At 38.7% G+C, this 10,073-nt stretch overlaps 2 protein-coding genes across 6 annotated transcripts; one reads left to right on the top strand and one right to left on the bottom strand.

Moving 5' to 3' along the window:
• Nucleotides 1-57: 57 nt before the first annotated feature.
• On the bottom strand, nt 58-3,756 carry LOC140672197 (SET and MYND domain-containing protein 4). Of its 4 annotated transcripts, XM_072904104.1 has the most exons (7): nt 3,033-3,366; nt 2,411-2,658; nt 1,523-2,260; nt 1,165-1,445; nt 844-1,002; nt 617-760; nt 58-526 (listed from the first exon to the last, which is right to left on the bottom strand). In XM_072904104.1, exons 2-7 carry the CDS (start codon nt 2,610-2,612, stop codon nt 263-265), a joined length of 1,788 nt encoding a protein of 595 aa, XP_072760205.1. In that variant the 5' UTR covers nt 2,613-2,658; nt 3,033-3,366; the 3' UTR covers nt 58-262. The 4 variants fall into 4 exon arrangements, with proteins under 4 accessions (XP_072760205.1, XP_072760204.1, XP_072760203.1 ...); XM_072904103.1 differs by lacking the exon at nt 3,033-3,366 and adding an exon at nt 3,629-3,756 and having other exon boundaries at nt 1,523-2,658; XM_072904102.1 differs by having other exon boundaries at nt 1,523-2,658; nt 3,150-3,364.
• A 24-nt stretch (nt 3,757-3,780) lies between these two features.
• Nucleotides 3,781-9,662, top strand: Aux (cyclin-G-associated kinase). Of its 2 annotated transcripts, none has more exons than XM_072904099.1 (7): nt 3,781-3,912; nt 4,577-4,638; nt 4,721-5,306; nt 6,066-6,874; nt 6,934-7,659; nt 7,776-8,915; nt 9,118-9,662. In XM_072904099.1, the coding sequence occupies exons 1-7, from the start codon at nt 3,786-3,788 to the stop codon at nt 9,223-9,225; spliced, it is 3,558 nt and encodes a 1,185-aa protein (XP_072760200.1). In that variant the 5' UTR covers nt 3,781-3,785; the 3' UTR covers nt 9,226-9,662. The 2 variants fall into 2 exon arrangements, with proteins under 2 accessions (XP_072760200.1, XP_072760201.1); XM_072904100.1 differs by lacking the exon at nt 3,781-3,912 and adding an exon at nt 3,926-4,089.
• The last annotated feature ends 411 nt before the right edge of the window (nt 9,663-10,073 follow it).

Here is a 10,073-nt window from a genome sequence, read left to right as displayed (position 1 = left end):
AAATATTGTTATATCACTCTATAAAAATATTTTTAATAAATCTTTTTCAAACAACATTTTCTTGTCAGAGTAACTTCATCAAAAAAAAAAGGAAGTTTATTAATCACTTGCTGTTAGATTTGTTAAATATTTTTAAAAAATGTTAATTACTCTGTCTCTCTCTCTTTTTCTTTAAGAAAGCTTCAGTGTGCTTTTTGCGCATTAATCACATATCAAACAGTAACAATAACGTTATTTATCAGACAAAAAATATAAATGAAATTTATTTTTGATGTGTCCATATTTGTGGTATTTCAAATCTATTCCCGTTCAAGTTGTATACGCGTTTTAACGTCTCGATGACATTATTCATTTCCTTGCAAGGCATCGGTGCGTAATTATGTAATACTTTTACCATGTTCAACAAATCTTCAATGATGTGAGGTTTGTCTTGTACATTGCTTTCTGTTGCTAGGTCAACATACATATTAAATTTCCGTAACGCCTTTTTTATCTTAGCCTTGTCCTCTGCTTTCTTCACTAAAGTCTGCAGTTTAGAAGAAAAAAATATTATGATATTATTAAAGGTCAATTGTGCGTTTGATTTATTAATTATATTAAATTCATTATGATTTACCTTAAATGATAGCAATTCGGTATACAGAGGCCAGTTTTCCTGGCAAGGGACACAATAACAAGTGAAAAAATACTGTTTGAATAGCTTTTGTTGTCTCATTACTCTCGGCATAAGAGCAAAATATTGCCCATAATTATCAAAGATCTGTAGTAAAATATAACGTTGTTAAATAAAATATAACATATATGTATATGGTAAACAATGTTTCTAACAAGCAAGTTTGATACCTGCTCGCCCTTTCGAATGGGATACATGGCGTACATCACTATGTGCTTAGATCTCGGATGCCTCAATACATTTCCATCACAGCTGTGATTAATTAAGCTAAAAAATGGCATTGCGGCTATACCGCGTTCCACATGTTCCATACCTTGCTCTTCACCGAACTGTATGATTTAATTAATAAACTGACAGGAAAAAATTGTAAAAAAAAAAGCGAATGATAAAAAATCATTATCGCACACATCTACAAGAGTAGATAAAAAGGAGTAGAAACAAGCGCACACACAATTGATGTATATTATTATAATACTTAGTCAATGTCGTACACTGTGCATATTACTGGGAATTATCTGTTGGTGTCTTAAAATAAGACTTCCAAAAAACGTAACGTCATCGTTTTTCGCCAAGAGTCTTAAATCCTCGGGTAATTTAGCATCAAAAATCACAGTACGTGTCGCTAAGAAGTACAAAATAAAGCAAGTATCCAAAGACCTCCTAAACAGATCGGCAACAGGTCTTTTCTCGGTATTTGTCACAAGACTGTACACACTGATGTACTTGTCACTGTGTAATTTCCCATCGTCAGAGAAACCCTTTGTCCGTGGATCTGAAATCAGTAGTGTTGTAGTATATAATGCTGTTATATTAAGAACAAAAAGATAAAGGTATAACAATTTTAAATACCATCGCACTTGTCAAGTTTTTCCAGCATGGTTCTTAATTCCTTCATACCACCAGCTTCTCTTAAAGCAAGCACAGCGAGCCTTACACTGAGTAGATCAAGATTGTAATATTCATATTCAATCAAAGCAGGAAAGACAGCACATTCAATATCGTGACATTTTTTCCATTCGGCATATCTACACTCCTCTGAACAATACATAGCGTAAGTACAATAGTTGCAGGGTATATTTGCCCAGCATACCTTCAAGCAATTTGAACAGTGGGTCTGCATGTTATGTTGCGTTAATAACAATGTGTAGGGTTTCTCCACAGCAATTACTTCCCCAGGACAGATATTACGAGTTGCGATAACATGCCTGCCATAGTGTGTACTATATTTTACAGCCACTGCATCCGATGCACATGGAACTTCATCGTTATAGGATGCAATAGTAGGGAGGGGAGGTTCATTTTCTGGCTTCTTCACTTCTGTACGTGTCAAATTATCTTTAACAGATTGTTCTGTCTGTACAGTCTTATGTAAAATATCAAGCTTTGATTGTAACTTCTTTTGATTCTCATTATTCAAAGACATTTTATCTAGCCAATGTTGCGCTTCCTTCAGAATCTCCTCCACAGAACTGCTTCTCAAAATTATTAAACATTCTGTTTTACGCACATAAAGCTTTGCTCTTAGGTCATCGGGATAATTTAGGGCCAGCGTTCTGTCAATATCCTGAATACATTCTGAGTGTAAACCTAATTGAAATAATACTGCTGATCTGTTGGCATAGGCAAGAGCAAGTTGCTCAGATGGATAAGGGGCGAAAGCTATACTCTTTGTATATAATTTCAGAGCATTAATGCACGTCATATTATTGAGAACTCCTTTGATAAACACTTTATTACCTTGCTCCCGCAGTTTTTCTGATTCTTTGGCATTTTTTGGTGCACAAGTTGTACTAGGAACTAGATCGTACTCAGGCATAACGTTGAGAGTAAATATTACACGCTCCTGATCAGTCTTGAGTTTCTTATACCTATCTGTGAGTTCTTGATGCTTGTTTTCTGCGACTATTCTTGCATTAAGTATCTCCATTATTTTGTCCATTTTGTTTTCTTAAAAATATATCGCTCTAATACTTGTATAGTAGAATCTAGAAAGAGAAAAACACAAGTAAGTTTCAACAATATGATTATATGATAAAAAGTATTGGTAAATTATTACTGTTTAAAAGATTTTAAAATATTTGTCAATTAAAATACTAATTTATCTCAACAGGGTTAGTAAACCATCTTTGAGTACAAAACTCTTTTGAAATAATAATTAGATGTTGATTAAATAGAAAAATGACGATCAATGTGTATAACATATTTTTGACTGTTTATATACTCGAGCTGCCATATATGTATGACCAAGTCTATAATAATAGAGTCGTAAAAGTCGTAAAAAATTAATCATACACAGTTAAATTTACAGAAGAATCAGATTGATTAATTGAATCAAATTGATTAATTTTTTACGACTTACCTCTATTGTAGACCAAGCCTATCACGCAATTGTTATGCACGAACTTGAAGCGAAACAGGATACAAAAATCTGTATATAAGCAACTGTCAAAAGTTTATGTCAAAAGAAAGTATATACCGTGTTTATAGAACTTGCCAATTTTTCACGGATATTTTTATGATTCTTAAATCTAGAAAAATTCAAATATTATGTATTTTCAAAAATTCTCTTTCCTCACGTAAAAAAATCCACTTAGCACATTACACATGTTTCATTCGACCAATCAAAGCAAAAGAAACTAAGATCTCCTTGTCCTAATCAAATGAAATTTAGAGGAATCAGTGTCGCAACATTAATAGATGTCTGATTGACCAATCAGGGTAAAGATTTCTTTATTCTGATTGATCAATCCTATAAGGATCTATTTGATTATTCAATAAATAAATAAATAAATATATAGATAAATAAATGAATAAATAGATAAATAAAAAGATAAATAAATATATAATTAAATAAATAAATCGAGAAAATAAATAAATAAATAAATAAATAACTCAATAAATCATTAACTTTCAACCCGTATTATTTTATCAACTTGGAATGTGCATGAAACGCACCAAAGATCTCTTATCGAAGATGACCAGAGGAAGATTGAATGCGCGCGCCGATAGTATCATCGCGCCAATATGGCCGAATAATATCGGCTGTCTGCAACGCGACAGTGAAAGCGGGTTGTCTGGGAGCCCCTCGCGCTGGAGGTAGGTCCAGAAAAATATGTCGGACTATCTAAGGTCCGCTCTCGGGTACCTGAACGGCGGCAACGGCGGCGGCAACGAGTACGTCGGCCAGACTTTGGACATCAACAATGTGAGACTGCGGGTGACGCGACTGATCGCCGAGGGTGAGTCTATCTCCGGCTGTCAAATCTCGGTACCTCCTACCTCCACGCGATAAGGTTGATTACGCGAAACTGCTTACGTTTTGCCCGCGTAAACTTGATGACTGATTGTCTAGAGAAGGAAAAAAAAGAAGAAAAAGAACAGATCTCGCGTGACATCTGTCATGTGTCAAACGTCAGGTGTGTTTTGACACGCGGTCCGAGCAAAGTGTTGAATTTATTTTGACATTAGTACCCATTTTTTATATTTATCTTTCTCCTCTTTCGTCATACGTATTAGCCTTCTATTAGATCTTATATCATCGATTTATATATACTTGTAGATATTAATATACATTGTTAAATTATTAGTGTTAATGTGAATTTATTACTCTAAATAAGAAAATTAGGCTGTTGGATATATATTGTGTATAAAGGATCTTCTTGAATTATCAGGTATTTATCTTCCTGAGTTTAGCATCTATGACAATTATGATATTTACAGAAATATTTGGCTGAATTTATTTTCTAGAATAAATAAGCATTATTTAATTATATATATTGTTGCATAATATATGTACAGCATTTATCTATGCACATGATAGCAACATAAGAAATGTATAGTTATAATCGTATTATGTATCATTATTAATATTTAGATAATTTGTGGCAAACATCGTATCAACAGGTGGATGGGCTCTGGTGTTTGCAGTAGAAGACATTGCAACAGGAAAAGAATATGCGCTCAAGGTAAAAGAATATATGCTCTTAAGATACTCCAGATCCTTTTCTTCACCTGCAAAATGTATTATAAAAATTGTCCTGATTACAGAGACTTATCGCTGTCGATGAGGATACGAACAAAGCTGTCATACAGGAAATAGAAACGCTGAAGAGACTGTCGGGTCACCCGAATATAATACAGTTCTTGTATGCTCAACGGCTGGAACGGGAGGATCGTAAGGGTTACGAGTATCTCGTCGTCACCGAACTATGTCCAGGTGGTACTATAGCGGATATACTTAGGAGCGTGTCTGTGAATACGCTGACTCTCGCCCAGGTGTGCCAGATAGCTTATCAGGCAACACGAGCGGTGCATCACATGCATAACCAGCAACCGGAACCCTTCGTACATCGTGACATTAAGCTGGAGAACTTTCTACTCGGGAGAGACGGCCTTGTGAAACTCTGCGACTTTGGTAGCGCAACGACTCAACAAATATTGCCGAATCCATCATGGAATGCTCAAAAACGCGCCGCATTAGAGGATCAAATGGCCAAGTGTACGACCCCCATGTATCGCGCCCCGGAAATGATGGATACATGGAACAATGACCCTATAGGGCCTCCGGTGGACTGCTGGGCTTTAGGATGTATATTATATTCCTTGATTACATTGCGGCATCCGTTCCCTGAAGGTAAGATGTGATACAAATGTAATTTATAAATTGTAACATAATGTATGAATATGAAAAAAGGGACAAGTCACTAAAAACAGAACACATTCAATATTTCCTTTTGAGTTTTAAAAAAAAATATATATTTTTTTTCTTTTTGTAAATATATATATTTTTATTTTTCAATATATATTTTTTTCTCACATATATATATATATATATATATATATATATATATATATATATATTGTATATAGAAATATGCAAAATATAATTTCAATAATTTTTAACACAAAGCGAATACAATGAATGTAATTTTTTTTTAATGAATATAATCTTTTTAAGTTATTTTTTTCTAATATAAAATTTGTTAAAGGAAATTATTTTATTTCTTGCATGCGTATTGTAGTTGAGATTAGGATTAGTATTATCATTTAGCTTAATGATAGCTCGATGATGAATTGCAAATATAAACAAGCTAATCTTTAAAAGATAAAATAACTTAATTTATATTAAAACATATTAGAAACATTTACAGAATTATATTTCAACATTTCATATTTATAAGTTTAAGAAAGATATTTAAATCTTTTTTTCTGACTTAACTTAATCCTATAAAATGTATAAACATTTATCATTATTGTTAATTTATAATTACACTAATATAAAAAATATTTTTTAAAAGAAATGAGAAGAAACTATTGCAAACTTGAATAAATAATTCAATATTATTAGAATAATAAACAAACAGTCTTTTTCCAAAATTTTCTTATCCTGCAGGTAACAAATTAGCAATCGTGAATGGCAAGTATCCACCGTTACCGCCTAATCCGCGGTACGCGTGTCTACACGACCTGGTGAAGGGATGTCTGCAAGTCTCGCCGATACAAAGGTCAACGACGGCGCAACTCTTGGAACGTCTGGCAGCGATTGCCGAGTCCAATAACTTCGACCTTAGAGAACCACCGCGAATCGAAGTCGTCAGGCCGTCGCCACCCCCGCGTCCAGCCCCACCACCGCCCCCGCCGTCGTCGTCATCGAATATGCCGACGCCACCCCCTCGTCCCAACCAGCCGGCAACGATGCCGCCGCCGAGACCGGCGCCCGTGCAGCACACAGCGGTGTCGAAAATCCCGGCGACTCAAGCTACAACGGGCCTATTCAATTCGCTGAGAGGCGGCGCCGGTAGCATCCTGCGTAACCTGAAGGACACCTCCAGCAAGGTGATGCACACCGTTCAGCAAAGCATGGCCAGAACGGAGTTGGACGCGAGTTACGTGACGTCACGTGTACTCGTTATGCCGTATCCGGCCGATGGGATCGAGTCCGCCTATCGCGCCAATCACGTGGAGGATGTGAGGGCCTTTCTTCAGGCCAGGCATCCACCGCCCGCCAAGATTCAGCTGTACAATCTGTCCCGCGGCCGGCCAAACGTCACGAGGCTACCCGGCAGGCACATCGATTGCTCGTTCGCCTATGCTACTCCAGAATCGAACGCGCCTATGCTGTTCGCTCTGTACCAGATCTGTCAGGATATCTATCAGTATCTGAACGCCGACTTCAATCACATGGTGGTGCTGTATTGTACTGTGAGTACAATCGCGATTACCGAAGCGCAAAACAGAGTTTACAATTGATCTTTCTTTAGGATGGATACCGAGCGAGCGCCACAGTAGCGTGCACTCTACTGATTCACTGCAGGGCCCTGACCACGGCCGAGGAAGCCATCGCTTTATTCACGACGCGACGTTGCCAGCCGCCACATTTGCAGCCTTCAGAATTACGCAGTATTAATTACATGAGTCTATTGAGCAGTGGCCGGCTACCGCACACCAAGCCCTTGGTTTTCCGTTCCGTCGTTATACAACCGGTACCGTTGTTTACCAGGGCGAGAGATGGTTGCCGGCCTTACATAGAGATCTACAGCAATGGCGCTCTGGTTTTCACGACCAAGAAGGCCGTTTACGAAGAGATGAAGCTGTTTGGAATAATGGAGGGCAAAGTCTGCTTGATTCTGGGGGACGCTGCCGTGCGCGGTGACGTCACTATAATGATACATCACGCCAGGCAACAGCTGGGCCGAGTAATCGGCATCAAGATCGCCTCGTTGCACTTCCACACTGGTTATGTACCCATCACCGAGAACGCCTTGACATTTGAGAAGCGCGACTTGGACGATGCACCTGAGATCGGTGGCAAGTTCCGTATTGTGTTGAACGTCATGATAGGTGAGGAGAATTCGAAGCTATCGAGAGTACCGGCGCCATGGGAGGCGGAAACTTGCGCCAACCTCGTCCCGGATCCACTGTTCGGTTCGACACTAGAGATGGAGGAAACTCTAGAGAACTTCAGGACCACTCCTCATCTGGAAGAGGTAGAACACTATGTTTATTTTAAGATCAGATATATAATTATTATATTTATAATATAAACTCTTTTTAATGCCAAGTGCGGGGTAAAAATTATGATAATTACATTGTGTTTTTGCAGACTCACAAGGCACCGCCAAACGAAACCGATAGGGTTCCGCATGAAGCGACACCTCAACAACAACCGGAAAAACCGAGAGAGGAGGAAACGAGCACAAACGAAGAGAATAACTTTCAGGAAGCCGATCTGCTGAATCTCGGCATGCCGGACAATATTAACAGTACCTCAAATACTCCCGTCACCACGGCGGCAAATCCAGGTTTAGATATCTTCTCTAGTTCTAGTCAAAACGAAAGTGATCTCTTAGGCGGTTTCGGCGTGTCGGCGCCGCAGACCGAGGCCGCCAACCCGCCCCTGATTAACAATAGCGCCTCGGCTGATTTATTGTTCGGACACGACAATTCCGCGACGAGGAACAATACTACCGCCAACAGCAACAATCTCAACATGAACGATCTATTATTCGGACAGAGTCAGACAATGTCGAGTAATGTCAAACAGGTCAACGACATGCTATTTGATCCGCTGGGTGGAAATTCCGCGAGCAATCTTCTCGGTGGCCTCGCGGCAAATTCTACCGCCAAGAGCCCAAACACTGAGGAGAACCTGCCCCGAAATGCCAGCGTACCCAACTTCGCCGCTCAAGTCAATAAAGATCCGTTTGCCAATTTAGCCGGCTCCTTGGGAGCGGGTCTCGCGGGAAGTTGGAACGGTACACCGAGGAACTCTAGTACCCCGCAATCGGCAAGTCCGGCGCCCGCGAGTACCCCGATTCACTCCAGCCCGAACACTATGCACAGATCTAACAACGCAGATAATAACGCGAACAGCGGCGGTGCTACGGACACTGGGTTTGGTGGTAAAGCAAAGGAGAAAACAAGCGGCGACGCGTTCGAGGATCTTCTCGGCAGTCAGGGATACAATTTCTTCAGTTCGCGCAAGGCCGAGAAGGACAGCCCGAAGACAATAAATCAGATGCGAAAGGTAGAGGCGGCTAAGACGATGGATCCTGATAGGTTGAAGATAGCCGAGTGGACAGAGGGCAAGAAGGGGAATCTACGAGCTTTGCTCTGTACCCTGCACACCGTTCTGTGGCCGGAGGCTGACAGATGGCAGCGTTGCGAGATGCATCAGTTGGTCACGGCCGCGGATGTCAAGAAGGCGTACAGAAAAGCCTGTCTGGCTGTGCATCCGGATAAGGTACTCGAATTATGTTGAACATCATGCTTTTCTTTCTTTATCGCACAAATGTGTCTCGTCGTCTTTTCTTTTAAATCACAAAACTATTAATATTTTAATTTACATTTTAATTTGCTATTTAAACAAACCACAAAAACGTAGTTTTTAATTTAAGAGAGAAGAAATTTATTGTCTGAATCAATGTCTTTTCTCTCTGTTACAGCAAGCCGGGACGGCGAACGAGAATATAGCAAAGTTGATTTTTATGGAGCTGAACAACGCGTGGAGTACGTTCGAGAATGACGCGTCGCAGCAAAATCTATTTAGCTAATTTTGATGACTGTTATCTGTTATCGAGAGAACCTGTTTCTGTAATTAATTTAGTTCCTAGCGGAAGGGGAGCTAAGAGCGGGCGGGGATCTTATCCGTGAGATGAGATAACTGCGATAATTGCATTCCGATTATGTTATTTAGCTGTAGAAAGAGAGAGAGAGAGAGAGAGAGAGAGAGAGAGAGAGAGAGAGAGAGAGAGAGAGAGAGAGAGAGAGAGAGAGAGAGAGAGAGAGAGAGAGAGTAACGAAAGAAAGAGGCGACGAGGGCTGAATCAGTGAAGCAGTTGCTCGAGATACGTCTCCTTATTGTTTCAACGCCTTGTGAACCTAGTTAAAACTCAATTATGACAGTATGGCGTATAATATATGTATATAACGCAAATGTACATTAATTAAAAAGATGATCCCAAATATACGAAGCTATTTTCCGGCCGAAAGTAAGCTTTGTACGCTTTTATTTACACACTCGTACATCACAATATTTATCATGAAAAAGTCTAAGGTTTAATAAAAATAGTATCGTAGACATTATAAAATATAATTTTTCGATAATTTAAGGGATAGAAGAGATGAAGAAATAGCTTTTAGCATATATAATTGATATCATCGATAAGAACATGAAATATAAACGCAGGAAGGAGAGTAAAAATAACGTAAATCAGTATCTCTTCAAAACTTTAACTTAAATTTAAATTGTTTCTTTTTTAATATATAGGGTGGTCTGCAAAATTTAGTCTTGATTTTAACAAAGATATTTTTTGATGAATTTAAAGTAAAACTTTTGTTAAGAATAAAATTTTGACGAAGACCCGTTATATATTATTATTATTATTATTGTACAACTTTT

The sequence above is a fragment of the Anoplolepis gracilipes genome, chromosome 13 (genome assembly GCF_047496725.1).
Source record: "Anoplolepis gracilipes chromosome 13, ASM4749672v1, whole genome shotgun sequence".
NCBI lineage: Eukaryota > Metazoa > Arthropoda > Insecta > Hymenoptera > Formicidae > Anoplolepis > Anoplolepis gracilipes.
The sequence above is the reverse complement of the archived record's forward strand: the minus strand, read 5'-3'. Positions and strand labels throughout refer to the sequence as shown.

Coding starts and splice junctions, on each gene's coding strand:
- LOC140672197 (XM_072904103.1), bottom strand. CDS start 2,612: ATGGACAAAATAATGGAGATACTTAATGCAAGAATAGTCGCAGAAAAC. Junction 1,446..1,522: donor AAAACTTGACAAGTGCGATG/GTATTTAAAATT, acceptor TACTGATTTCAG/ATCCACGGACAAAGGGTTTC. Junction 527..616: donor CCGAATTGCTATCATTTAAG/GTAAATCATAAT, acceptor TCTAAACTGCAG/ACTTTAGTGAAGAAAGCAGA.
- Aux (XM_072904099.1), top strand. CDS start 3,786: ATGTCGGACTATCTAAGGTCCGCTCTCGGGTACCTGAACGGCGGCAAC. Junction 3,913..4,576: donor GACGCGACTGATCGCCGAGG/GTGAGTCTATCT, acceptor TCGTATCAACAG/GTGGATGGGCTCTGGTGTTT. Junction 4,639..4,720: donor GAAAAGAATATGCGCTCAAG/GTAAAAGAATAT, acceptor TCCTGATTACAG/AGACTTATCGCTGTCGATGA.